The 13557-nt window shown below is 61.2% G+C and overlaps 1 protein-coding gene across 2 annotated transcripts in view; it reads left to right on the top strand.

Annotated features, from left to right (window-relative positions):
• The window catches only part of CACNA1C (calcium voltage-gated channel subunit alpha1 C), a 477743-nt gene that overhangs the window by 403540 nt on the left and 60646 nt on the right, over positions 1-13557 (top strand). For both annotated transcript variants that reach the window (XM_024128968.3, XM_028490773.2), the window contains exons 20-27: positions 1251-1380; positions 2445-2504; positions 6277-6383; positions 8644-8731; positions 9248-9355; positions 11483-11535; positions 11846-11992; positions 13212-13413. In XM_024128968.3, coding sequence (XP_023984736.2) covers positions 1251-1380; positions 2445-2504; positions 6277-6383; positions 8644-8731; positions 9248-9355; positions 11483-11535; positions 11846-11992; positions 13212-13413 — 895 coding nt within the window. The remainder of the gene's footprint in view (positions 1-1250; positions 1381-2444; positions 2505-6276; positions 6384-8643; positions 8732-9247; positions 9356-11482; positions 11536-11845; positions 11993-13211; positions 13414-13557) is intronic.

Raw genomic sequence — 13557 nt, 5'->3', positions numbered from 1 at the left:
CAGAAGCCTGAAGCCCGGGTGCGAGCTCCGCGCGCTCCCCCCACCCCCACACACACACACACACACACACACACTGCGTCTGGGCAAAGCCTGTCCTTCCTGGTGTCAGTGGTTTTTATCTATAAAATGAAGATGATAATCACACCCTTCTCCGCTCCTACTGTCAAGATGAGACAGTATAAATGACACCCTCGGCGTCCGAGGATCTACCGTGAGCGCTCGGGGGTCAGGTGTGTCGTCCTTTGTCATTGTGCCGAGGTGCGGGATTGACTTACTGCCACGGGAGCAAGTCTCCTAGGAGCCTGGGCGCCCACGCTTCTGGGTGGCTCCTTTACTCCCTGTACATAAACATAGGAAGCGGATCTCACAAAGCCGTTATTTTTTTTTTTTTTTTTTGCGGTACGCGGGCCTCTCACTGCCGTGGCCTCTCCCGTTGCGGAGCGCAGGCTCCGGACGCGCAGGCCCAGCGGCCACGGCTCACGGGCCCAGCCGCTCCGCGGCACGGGGCAAAGCCTGTCCTTCCTGGTGTCAGTGGTTTTTATCTATAAAATGAAGATGATAATCACACCCTTCTCCGCTCCTACTGTCAAGATGAGACAGTATAAATGACACCCTCGGCGTCCGAGGATCTACCGTGAGCGCTCGGGGGTCAGGTGTGTCGTCCTTTGTCATTGTGCCGAGGTGCGGGATTGACTTACTGCCACGGGAGCAAGTCTCCTAGGAGCCTGGGCGCCCACGCTTCTGGGTGGCTCCTTTACTCCCTGTACATAAACATAGGAAGCGGATCTCACAAAGCCGTTATTTTTTTTTTTTTTTTTTGCGGTACGCGGGCCTCTCACTGCCGTGGCCTCTCCCGTTGCGGAGCGCAGGCTCCGGACGCGCAGGCCCAGCGGCCACGGCTCACGGGCCCAGCCGCTCCGCGGCACGTGGGATCCTCCCGGACCGGGGCGCGAACCCGCGTCCCCCGCATCGGCAGGCGGACTCTCCACCACTGCGCCACCGGGGAAGCCCAAAGCCGTTATTGTTAATGATGGGAAAGACGTCCCCAAACGAAAGCCGGTGGATGGCGTCTCAGCAGTACGTGAGATGTAGGGGTTCCCAAAGGTCTCAGGCGCAGCCCCGAGGCCCTGTGGGTGGGCACACAGAGTGGCGCGGGCGGTGGCACTATTGCCCCCCTGCGGCAGGACGCGTCGGGGCTGGAGGAGCGGAGGCCCCAGCCCCGCGTGACGGCCCCTCCCGCTCCCCTGCAGGTTCCGTCTCCAGTGCCACCGCATCGTCAACGACTCCGTCTTCACCAACCTGATCCTCTTCTTCATCCTGCTCAGCAGCATCTCCCTGGCTGCCGAGGACCCCGTCCAGCACACCTCCTTCAGGAACCACGTAGGTACCTCGCCCCTGCACCCCGCCCCCGCCGCGTGGCCCCCAGCTTCTGGGGCTGCCCAGCCCCGTCGTTCAGTCCAGAGCCCAGCCCACATCTCAGGGTCAGAGGCACAGCAGACGGTTCCTTAAGAGATGAGAGCTGGGTGGAAACCCGTCTTAGGACCGTTAGCGGGAGGAGACCATAGACCCAGCGCCCCAGGCCGGCCTGACGGGCCACAGCAGACTCCACGGCCCGCGGATGTTCCCCGGGGGTCCACCTCCCTGGAACTGAGCGGTTTACACCTTGCCCCGGGGTACACTGGCCCGTCCCGGTCCCCGGGGGACAGTGGCAGACGGGTGCTCCGATGAGGCCGCCCTCGTATAGGAGGGCCTCAGTGACCCTCTGCAAAGTCTAAACTAAATTTGGAGACCACCCCAGGCTCTGGTGACCTACATCAAAGGCCAGAGTAAGACCTGCCATATCTCGAAGCCTCGAAGCTTTACCAAATCCCAACCAGGTGGGCACGAAGGGAGGAGTCCACCACTGCCAAGCCAGCCGGTGGTCCTGCAGCCTGCTTGGTCCAGAGCTTTCTTACTGGGAAAGGCGCTGGCCCTTGCTCTGATCTGTCACCTGAGACGTAGTAAAGCGTGAACCCCGGAGCCTGCCCCTAGCCTGGGGTGCACCCCGAAGGGCACAGCAGCAGTGTAGGGTCCCACAGACATGAGAGGCTAGCTCGTCACGCCAATGCGAATTAAGCATTTTGCGATTTCATGCAAAGAAAAGCAAACCCTTTGACAAGCATCCCAGCGGTCTGATCTGGGTTTGTAAGTAAACTGAATTCATGAGAAAAGCACCCAACCAGACCCAGGACCAGTTGAGTCGGCCCTGGCAGCTCCCCTCACAGATCTGGGGACTTCAGGACCCAGTGCTGTGCCAGTGCCTCTGGTCCCCTAACCCGTTCCACTGTCTCCCCGTGGAAAGGCTCCCTGCTTTGGGAGTGTGACTTCCCTGCTGGTGACCCCTCCTCCCGTCCTGCTTCTCCCATCCCTGCCCCATCCCCACCCTGTGTCTCTTTGTTTTACAGATTCTGTTTTATTTTGACATTGTTTTCACTACCATTTTCACCATTGAAATTGCTCTGAAGGTAATGCGTGCCCCCTGCCCTGTCCTGTCCTGTCCTGTCCTGTCCTGTCCGGCTGTCGCTGCTCTGCTGCTAACACACGCTCTGTTGTCTGGTCACTCGGAGCCACTAATCCGGTTGTGCTTATCTTTCAGATCCTAGGCAACGCAGACTATGTCTTCACCCCCTGCCCTGTCCTGCCCTGTCCTGTCCTGTCCTGTCCTGTCCGGCTGTCGCTGCTCTGCTGCTAACACACGCTCTGTTGTCTGGTCACTCGGAGCCACTAATCCGGTTGTGCTTATCTTTCAGATCCTAGGCAACGCAGACTATGTCTTCACTAGTATCTTTACGTTAGAAATTATCCTCAAGGTAACGCACGCGGCAAAGCCTCCCCTCTCTGCGCTCTGCCCCTTTTCTCTTGTTTCTTTCACTCGTGTTTACTCTCCAGTCTCTGAAACTGGAGGATTTTGTGCCCCTCGCTCTGTGCCCTGTGCACAGTGTCGGACTGATGCTGGCCGGGCACCACGCGCCCCCCGCCGCCTCTGCAAACCACGCCCGCCCCGGGCTGGAACCGTCCTTCCCTCCTCCTGCCCGGAGGAGATGCCACACAAACGACAAAAGTGGGAAAGCTCAGGGGCCTCCAGGAGTCGCCCTGCCTGTGCCCGCGGGATGCCTGTTGCCAGCACAGGCCTGTGTGGTGGTGATCACGGGGCCAAGGCCAGTGTCCCAACCGAGGGCTTTGGACAGACCCTGTAGACACCTCTGAGCCCTGGGTTACCCCCAAGGCTCTGCTGCCTCACCCCTTTTTGCCCCGGGCCTGCAGGAGGGAGCCGTGTCCTCCAGGGCTCAGCGTGGAGCCCAGAGCCCAGGGCTGAGGGGCTGGAGCCCCAGGCCCGGAGCCGCCCGCTCCAGCCCTGTGACCCCAGCACGGCAGAACCCACGCCTGAGCAGCTTCGGATGACAGGCGTTTGCCCTAAGCTTTATTTTGCTATTTCTATTAACATACAGTTAATATGTTACTCACATCTACTCTGTTAGGGTTTCCAAGTTTCCCAGGCCACCCGAGCTTCGGGGGTGAGTTCCGAGTCGAGGGGGTGTGTGTGACTCCCGTTGTCTCCCAGAGCCTGGAGGTCACCCTGTCCATGGTGGGCGGGGCTGCTCCCCTCGGTGCCTCCCCCGGGTCCGGGCTCCTCCCACCCGGTACACGTGGCAGCCCCAGACCCTCCCTCCCGGCCCCCTTCAGGCGAGGACGGCCTGTCACATCCACATGCAACCTGAGTGGTCACTTTCGCGTGCCTTCTTTTTTTTTGTCCAGACCCCCTGGTTCCAGCTAACCAGACGTTAACCAAGAGGAAACCCCAGGAGTGTTCCTGGGGTTTCCTCTCTGACCCCGGGTGGCGGGGGGGAGAGGGAACCAGGGCCGCCCGGCTGCGTGGACGCCCTTCCCTGGACTCCAGACTCAGGGCAGCACACAAACACCGCACTCTCCCCCGGTCTCAGACCCTCCCCGGAGCTCTCGGGTGGGCCCCAGCGGTGCTCCGTTCCCTCCAAGGCTGCCGTCTCCTCACAAGCACGGTCCTGGCGAGATCCGCCCACCCTCGCCCTCTGCCTCTGGCTTTCACGCTGCCTGGCTGTGCCTCCGGGTGCAGCCGGGCCCGGGACACTGCCTGCACCTCTTCCCCCGGGTGCCTCTGTCCCGCCCGTGGGTCCGGCGTCCTGCCCGGCGGAGGTGACCGTCGTGCCCGAGGGGTGTCCGGTGTCAGGGACAGTTGGAAGGCCTGGGCACGTTTGGCCTTGTGGGACCAGGACGGTTGGCCTGAATGATGCCAAGGCTGTCACCTAGAGGAGGCGGGAGGGGGGACCAGAACCCGCGAGTAGAGATTGCAGAAGGTAAGAGGAGTTCGAGGAGCAGCGTTGCTGCCCGGAGAGGAGCTGGCTGGACGGAGGGGCGTGCCGCCCTCCCAGCGCAGAGTCCAACCCTTTTCTCTCCCCAGCGAAGCTCTTCCTGGGCAAAGGTTAGGACTTTAGGAGAAGGGGCGGGGTGGGTGGCAGTCAGCAGACAGGGTAAAAGGGGGATCCTGCACTGGGTACCTGACTCCCTGGATGTCACAGGGAACTTTCAAATAAATGCCCCATTTTCCCAGCGTCCACCTGCCCTTTGTCCTATGGCCACCCTTCCTCTGGCCCTGCCTGGGTGGATGGCCTGCACACACACAAACACGCGCACGCACACGCACACGCACACACACACACACACACACACACTCGCCAGCCTTCGGGGCTCAGGGCTTCTCAGGTAACACAAACCATGGAAGCACCCGGGCCTGCACTCGGGGGCCCAGACCTCCACTAAGAGACCGGGCAGCAGCCCCTCCAGATGGCAGGCCTTTGGGACAGATCTCCAACTGTATTCCCCTGCAACCCTTCACATAATCCACCCACTTCTGGAAGCTCCTGCAGGACACAGGTGCCTGAGTCCCCTGTGACCCCTTCCTGCAGGACATAAGTGGGAAGAATTAGGTTCCAAGAGCTATTTTTGCCAGTTTCCCCTGTGTTTGCTTTTGAATCTCTCCGCGGCCAGGCTGCCTGGCGCACGCTGTTTCCAAAGAGAGAGATTGGGCCCCAGGTGACCAGGGAGCTGCTCCCAAGCTCTAAGCCGTCAGCTCCAAATGTCCCCCCTTGGCTGTCGCTTCACGGCTGTGACCGTTCAGCCCTTCACCTGGAAATCCACCGGCCCTTAGTGCACGTCCAGGAAATCGGACCGGTGTTTGTGGGCCCTCAACAGCGGCTCTAGGCTGAGCTCTGAGGGGGGTGGTGACAGCAAACCCAAGACAGTCATCACCCCTGACGTGGTCCCTTCTTAGTCTCCAAGGGGCTTCCACGTGGTTCTCCAGCAGGCGCCTCACAACGGCAGGGAAGGGGATGCTACTTTACGGGGGGGGACACTGGACATCCTCCCCCATCACAGGAGGGACCCAGACTCCAAGTCCTAGCTCTCCGGCCGAGTCCAGTTCTCGGCAGAGAAGCTCGCCTGGCGTGGAGCTTGCCGTCCGCAGGACAGTGACCTAAGGGCTTTGCATGTAATTCCCGAGGGCGCTTACAACCCTCCAGGGTAGAGGATGTCGTTGCCCCATTTCTCAGATGATACTCAGGGAAGTTGAGTAACTCGCCGCGGGCGCTCAGAGTGCAGAGGGTGGGATCCAAACTCAGGTGGCCTGGCTCCAGAGCTGTGCTCTTACTGCGGTGCCCACGGCCCCTCTGAACACACGGCTCCAGAACCAGGCACTCGGTGGAGCTCAGAGTACTAAGCAGGGGTCGTCAGCACCGCCTGAGGCTGGAAGTGGACGGACGCGGGTTGCCGGCGTCCTTGGTAGAACTTGGGGCGTTAGGGTCTGCCCGAGACTGAGGGACTGCCTGGGACTAAACCAGGAAAGTCCCGGGAAGCCAGCGTGGCTGGTCCCCACTGGGGGTCCCCCCAGAGGACCGTGTCCTAGGCAGGCCCTGAGGTGGAGCGAGCTTGGGGTGGGGGGAGTCCTGAGCGTACAGGGGCGCAAGGGCTGCAGATGCAGGACCGAAGGGCCGCTGAGAGTCCTGGGCGGGGCGCCTTCAGGGGCTGCGGCGGCGGCGGCGGCAGGAGCCCCCGGCACCGTGTCTCTCCTGTCCTGCCTGCCCCCCAGCCCCCCGTCACCTCCCTGCTCTTCACCTGGGCCCGGCCGGCGGTGCCGTGTGGGGAGGCTGGGGGAGGGGTCTCTGGAGCCCGGAGGCTCCTCATGCCACGCCCCCCATGTCCCCCCAGATGACCGCCTACGGCGCCTTCCTGCACAAGGGCTCCTTCTGCCGCAACTACTTCAACATCCTGGACCTGCTGGTGGTCAGCGTGTCCCTCATCTCCTTCGGCATCCAGTGAGTGGGGCCCCCTGGCCCCGAGGGAGGCGTGGATGGGGGACGGGGTCGGAGAGGACAGCCGGGAGCCGGGGGTCGGGGGAGAGGACCGCTGGTGGCGGGGAGGCCTGCCTGTGGCCGCGGCGGAGCTAGGCTGGGAGCGGGACGGGGCCTCGCCGGCGGCTGTGGCTTCTGGCGTCTGGGTCCTCAGTGGTGGGGCCCTTGGGGTACATTGACCCAAGCGAGGATCTGTTTCCTTGTCTGGGTCTCACCCAGCAGGCGGGCCTGGCCCAGTTACGAGAGAGGAAGGTCTCCAGGGCCCCCCCACCGGCTCCGCGGGCACCCCCAGCCCAGGCCTGCCATGGCCACGGCCAGCCCTGACCCCCCCGCCCCGCCTCTTCCTCTCCGGTCTCCAGTCAGAGCCCCTGATGACGGAGGGAGGGGGAGGAAGGACTGGTCCTCACTTCTGGCTACAGAGGGGAATCACCGGAGCAGCTTCAAAACAAGACCTTTGCCCGGACCCCTCCCACACCCACACCCACACCCCCACCCCACCCCCCGGCCCCCCCAAGCTTTGATTTAATTGCTCCGGGCTACAGCCGGGGCCTGAGGGATTTACAGCACTCTCCGGACAATTCCACCTGCAACCAAGGCTGTGATGTGCTCAGGTTTAAAAGGATCTCATTACTAGTTTCTCCCGAATTCTACCAGCTGGTATTGCTAACTCTGTACTTAACTTCCAAAGCACTTTCCGTACACATTCCTCTCTGACCCTCACAGGACCCATGAGGCAGGCAGGGCCAGTGATGTTATCACTGTTTCATAGACAGAAAAACTGAGGTCAGGACCTGGGACTTGGCCCGGGTCACCCCAGTGGCAGAGCAGAGGCGTCTGGGGCTCTGTCCCGAGGCTGTCCCCGTGGTCGGCCTAGAAGGAGAGGAGGTGGAGGCGTTCAGAGTGAGACCCTTGGCTGGGGTCATCGTTATTTTACCCCAGGCTGTCTGCCTGTGAGCCTGTGGGTCTAATCTGCCACTGCCACTCAATCACTCTTAACCTTGAGCCAAGAACTCCCCCCTCAGTCTGGCCTTTCCACCCCTCCCATTGTCCCTGAGATGCTGGGATGGATCGGGCAGCCCTTTGAGTCCCTTGTGATCAGAGGGTCGTGAACCAGAGACGTAGGGCTTTCCCCCATCCCGCTCTCGAGCGGATGGCGTCCTGACACGAGGAATGAGGTCAGCGCTTGCCGATGGGACCGCGTGTTTTAGGTCCCAAGGAGGGTAAAGGCTCTCCAAAGGCGGCTAGTGGGTGAGGGTGAGGGACACTTCAGAGAGCCCGCCAGCCCGCCGGGGTGAGGGGCCTGCGTGCCCCTGGAGGGCAGCAGTGGCCTTTGCTCCCGGGGCAGCCGGCTGGGCCCTGGCGTCCCAGGTGCGCGGAGTCTGTGGTGTCAGAGCCGTTGCCTCTAGGCCTGGGTGCGCTGCGCACAGAGCGAGCGGGCCTCCTGGGGCTTGGGCTTGCAGATGAGCACCAGGTATCCCCCCACCCAGAGTCCCGCCATTCGTACAGTATCTCTTCAAGCTCCTGATAATAGAAGCCACCATGGACTCACATCACAACATGTGCCAGTTAGGCTGCTAGGTGGTTCGTGTGCGTTTTCTCATTGAAACCTTGCAACAAGCTCGTGAGGTGATCACTGCGCCGTTTTACAGATGAAGAAGCTAGGGCTCGACAGAGTTAGGAAGGGTATCCTCAGCGGCCGGGGTCTGGTGGAGCTTTGCCTCGCCCTACACGTCCTCGGCAAGGCAAACACCCCCTGAGTAGCACATTATACTGCTAGTGGCTCACGGTAAACGCTTTTCCCGTGATTTGCTCACCATCAAGAAAGCCCCCGTCCCTGGTGGCGCAGTGGTTGAGAGTCCGCCTGCTGATGCAGGGGACACGGGTTCGTGCCCCGGTCCGGGAGGGTCCCACATGCCGTGGAGCGGCTGGGCCCGCGCGTCCGAAGCCTGTGCTCCGCAACGGGAGAGGCCACAACAGTGGGAGGCCAGCGTACCGCAAAAAAAAAAAAAAAAAAAAAAAAAAAGAAAGCCCCCGGCTCCCCGGCCAGCTCTGGGTCCCTGCGGTGGGAGAAGAGAGCAGGAGATGGTGCTGGGGCGAGAGAGTCCCCAGCAGACCCCCCAGTCTCTCCGTCTGGGCTGGGACTTGCTGCCAGCAAGCGGTTCCCCCTCCTCTGATGCTGGGCCCGGAGCAGAAGAGGCTCAGCCCCGCCCGTCCTCTCCCCCAGGTCCAGTGCCATCAACGTGGTGAAGATCTTGCGAGTCCTGCGGGTGCTCAGGCCCCTGAGGGCCATCAACAGGGCCAAGGGGCTGAAGGTGAGCTGGGCGGCCTGGGCGGGAGCCCCCAACCCAGCAAGCCTCAGCCTGGGGGTCCACGTGAGGTGACGGGCAGGCGGGAGACGGGGACAGTGGTCAGGCTCCCGGGTCGGAGCCGGGACCCTCCTGCCAGCACCTCAGCCCCACTTCCCATCCCGGACCCGTGATACACGGAGCCGCAGCGGAGGCCCCCGTTCACAATCCCAACTCCTCAGCAGAGCTTTTGCGAACGGAGACACACACACTACCCCGAGCCCCAGGTAGTGATGAGGCCCCTGAGCTGCTGCCCCCGGAACATGGGCGGTTAGCGGGGCTTTGGTGCCTGTGGTCACCTAGAGCCCAGTGGGACGTGGGTTTCACCAGGCTCCATCACCCTGTGACCTAGGAGGACGCTTTGCCCCTTTGAGTCTGATGCCCCCGCTCGTGGCAGAGGGCTGCCCGCACCTCCTCTGAGAGGCTCGTGGCGGAGGGGGCCCAGCCCAGGTCCCGGACCCGACCCCCTCTGTGCACCTGCAGCACGTGGTGCAGTGCGTGTTCGTGGCCATCCGCACCATCGGGAACATCGTCATCGTCACCACGCTGCTCCAGTTCATGTTCGCCTGCATCGGGGTCCAGCTCTTCAAGGTGGGGTCCCGGCCGGGTCTGAGGCCCTGCATCCTTCCCGCCCACCTGGACGGGAGCTGGCAGAGGGGACACGGAGGGGACGGTGCTGGGTCACACTGGGGGTGGATGCGGCCTCCCCACAGCCCCTCCCAGCTTCCAGACCCGAGGAGGACTGCTTCCCAGACCGGAGGAGGACTGACTAGTTCCCAGAGCAGGGGAGGACTAACTAGTTCCTAGACCAGAAGGAAGACTGACTAGTCCCCAGACCAGAGGAGGACTAACTAGTCCCCAGAGCAAGGGAGGACTAATTAGTTCCCAGACCAGGGGAGGACTAACTAGTTCCCAGACCAGAGGAGGACTAACTAGTCCCCAGAGCAGGGGAGGACTAACTAGTTCCCAGACCAGAAGGAGGACTGACTGGTTCCCAGACCAGAGGAGGACTGACTGGTTCCCAGACCAGAGGAGGACTAGTTCCCAGACCACAGGAAGACTAGTTCCCAGACCAGAGGAGGACTAACTAGTTCCCAGACCAGAAGGAGGACTGACTGGTTCCCAAACCAGAAGGAGAACTGACTGGTTCCCAGACCAGAGGAGGACTAACTAGTTCCCAGACCAGAGGAAGACTAGTTCCCAAACCAGAGGAGGACTGACTGGTTCCCAGTCTGGGAACTACCCAGACCAGAAGGAGGACTAACTGGTTCCCAGACCAGAAGGAAGACTAACTGGTTCCCAGACCAGAAGGAAGACTAACTGGTTCCCAGACCAGAAGGAAGACTAACTGGTTCCCAGACCAGAAGGAAGACTAACTGGTTCCCAGACCAGAAGGAAGACTAACTGGTTCCCAGACCAGAAGGAAGACTAACTGGTTCCCAGACCAGAAGGAAGACTAACTGGTTCCCAGACCAGAAGGAAGACTAACTGGTTCCCAGACCAGAAGGAAGACTAACTGGTTCCCAGACCCAAGGGAGCCTGACTAGTTCCCAGAGCAGGGGAGGACTAACTAGTTCCTAGACCAGAAGGAAGACTAACTAGTCCCCAGACCAGAGGAGGACTAACTAGTCCCCAGAGCAAGGGAGGACTAATTATTTCCCAGATCAGGGGAGGACTAACTAGTTCCCAGACCAGAGGAAGACTAGTTCCCAAACCAGAGGAGGACTGACTGGTTCCCAGTCTGGGAACTACCCAGACCAGAAGGAGGACTAACTGGTTCCCAGGGCAGAGGAAGACTGGTTCCCAGACCAGAAGGAAGACTAACTGGTTCCCAGACCAGAGGAAGACTGACTAGTTCCCAGAGCAGGGGAGGACTAACTAGTTCCTAGACCAGAAGGAAGACTAACTAGTCCCCAGACCAGAGGAGGACTAACTAGTCCCCAGAGCAAGGGAGGACTAATTAGTTCCCAGACCAGGGGAGGACTAACTAGTTCCCAGACCAGAGGAGGACTAACTAGTCCCCAGACCAGAGGAGGACTAACTAGTCCCCAGAGCAGGGGAGGACTAACTAGTCCCCGGAACAGGGAGGACCAGTTCCCAGACCCGAGGCGGGCTAGTCCTCAGTCTGAGGAGAGCAGCGCGGAGGCAGGCGCTGCTCCGTCACCACCCGGCCCTCTCAGCCCCGGCCCTTGCTTGTAGAGAACAGCAGAGGGACTGCTCCCCCCGACCCACCGTGTGAGTCCCCCACCCAAGCCCGCGGGGCTCCCGGTGACCACCCACCCCGGTCGCTGCAGAGCCCCGGTTTGTCTGGGTGCTCGCCTGCTCCTGGCGGGCCCTCGGCGACGGGGAGGCCGGGTCCCTGCTTCCTGCCCTTCTCTGCCTCAGCCCTTCTCCACCTGAAGCTCCCCCCGCACTGCGTCGTCGTGCCCTGACTTCCACCACCGAACTCAGTCCCCAGCCCTGCCCTTCCCCTCCCCCGCCACCAGACCTGCCTTGTGGGCCCAGCTTCGCCGTCGGGGCTTCCCTTCGGTCGGGTGCCTGCGGCCCAGGGCGCGTTTGTGCACCGACCGCTCTGACTTCCCGTCCGGGCTCTGCTCTCCTTACACTCTCGTCCCGAGACCCCAGCGCAGAGCTGGCTACAGACACACCACTAACCGGTTTCTGACCGGTCCCTCGATTAAGGAGCATCTCCGGTCACTTTGCTCTTCCACCTTCCAGGGCAAGCTCTACACCTGTTCGGACAGTTCCAAACAGACGGAGGCCGAATGCAAGTGAGTACGGCCGGGGGGCAGCCAGGCTGGTTGACTGCAGGCGGTTGGTGACTTGTCCTGAGAGGAGGGGCGGCCCGTTCTTTCTCTGACAGCAGTGGTGGCTGCACTTTCACCCACGGGTTGTCTGGTCCTATTGACGTAACACGTAAGATCATCTGTTCCAGAATATTCCACCCCTGACATCTTCCCAGTGGCTAGAACTATGGGTTTAAGCTTGGCCAGTTTTGCCCCACCCCCAAGCCAGGAGGCACGGTGGGTAGGTTGAGGGGAGACAGGAGACCCCAGAACGAGCCCTTTCTCCCGTCCTCAGGGGGAACTACGTCACATACAAGGACGGGGAGGTGGATCACCCCATCATCCAGCCGCGCAGCTGGGAGAACAGCAAGTTTGACTTTGACAACGTCCTGGCGGCTATGATGGCCCTGTTCACCGTCTCCACCTTTGAGGGGTGGCCGGAGTGAGTATGCAGACGGGGCCGGTTTCAGCTGCTGCGCCACGCGCTTCCCAGAGACCACACTTCCCCGCCTCCCCGTGGGCCATAGTTGCCGCAGAACACCACTCTTCTTTTTCTGGATTTCAGAGCTTCGACCCCACACGAGCTGCTTTTAGCTCCCCTCCCCAACCTAGACTGAGCTGCAGTGAAGTCTGTCATCACCCTCATGGCATCTGGGAGTGGAGGGGCCCCTGGGTCACCGTACGACCGAAGGCCACCCCTCCCGGCAGGCACGGACCTGGGTAGAGATGGCGGAGGTGCCCGCTGGTTAGACTCTGCCCCAGTCGCCTTGGAGGGAGCTGTGTCTGACTTACAGAGGAAAGTTCCTGCAGAGGCAGTGCTGCCAGGCCTGGACCAGCCTGGTGGCCCGTAGCTGCGTCCCCTCTACCGGGCCTGTCCAGGAGGGGCTCCCTGTATCTCTGTACAGACACCTGCTTCCCTCACGCCCCCATGTGTATTCCGGTGGCGTGATCATCTGAAAGTCAGGAGATTCTAGATATTTCTAAGTCAACAACACGTGATCTTAGGCGAGAGGCACCATTATTAAATGGTAAACTATCAGGACTACCTAGAGAACAGCCAAGTGCTGTGTGGAGTAACAGAGGCGGGAGAGGAAGGAAGCCCATCCGCGAAGAGAAGCAGCCTGACGGGCACGTAGCCCTGGCCCAGGTGGGCGGCAGACACAGGCTACCTGAGTGTAAACCAGACCATTACTGATGATCTGAGTGAGCCTGGGGCGTTTTTTTATCAAGTGTTTCTATCTTAAATGGATACTCGTTCTCAGATTTATTTTATGTTCACCGTAACACCCTCCGAGTCTCTGCCAGAGAAGCAGCAAAGCCGTTTCAGTATTTACCAATATCTCCAGCATTTGAAATCAATGGCCATGACTCGTGTCACACTTAGTTCCTGCCAGTTTCAGAGCACCTTCACATACGTTATATCAACTACCCTGCCCGGTAGGAAAGTCCGGAATTATTATCTCCACTTTGCAGGTAAGGAATCTGAGGCCCAGAGAGGTTGAGTGGTTTGCCCGAGTCACACAGCCAGTAAGAGGCAGAGCTGGGGCTCGAACCCAGGCCCCCTGACTCCCAGCCTGGAGCTGTTTCCAGCTCCCCGGCCCCGGGGGCGCTAGGAGCAGCGGTGTCATGGCCACCGCCCTCCGCGGGCTGTCCCCCCCCAGGCTGCTGTACCGCTCCATCGACTCCCACACGGAGGACAAGGGCCCCATTTACAACTACCGCGTGGAGATCTCCGTCTTCTTCATCATCTACATCATCATCATCGCCTTCTTCATGATGAACATCTTCGTGGGCTTCGTCATCGTCACCTTCCAGGAGCAGGGGGAGCAGGAGTACAAGAACTGCGAGCTGGACAAGAACCAGGTGGGCCCCGGGGGGCGCGAGGGGCCGGGGGGGGCACTGCAGCTCGGGGCCCAGGGGGCGCGAGGGGCCGGGAGTGAGGGGGCTGCAGCTCGGGACCGGCGGGGGGGGCTGGAGCTCGCGGGCCCGGGGGCGGGAGGGGCCCGG

Source organism: Physeter macrocephalus, chromosome 6 (genome assembly GCF_002837175.3).
Source record: "Physeter macrocephalus isolate SW-GA chromosome 6, ASM283717v5, whole genome shotgun sequence".
NCBI lineage: Eukaryota > Metazoa > Chordata > Mammalia > Artiodactyla > Physeteridae > Physeter > Physeter macrocephalus.
Note: the sequence above shows the minus strand (reverse complement) of the source record. Positions and strands in the feature narration are given on the sequence as shown.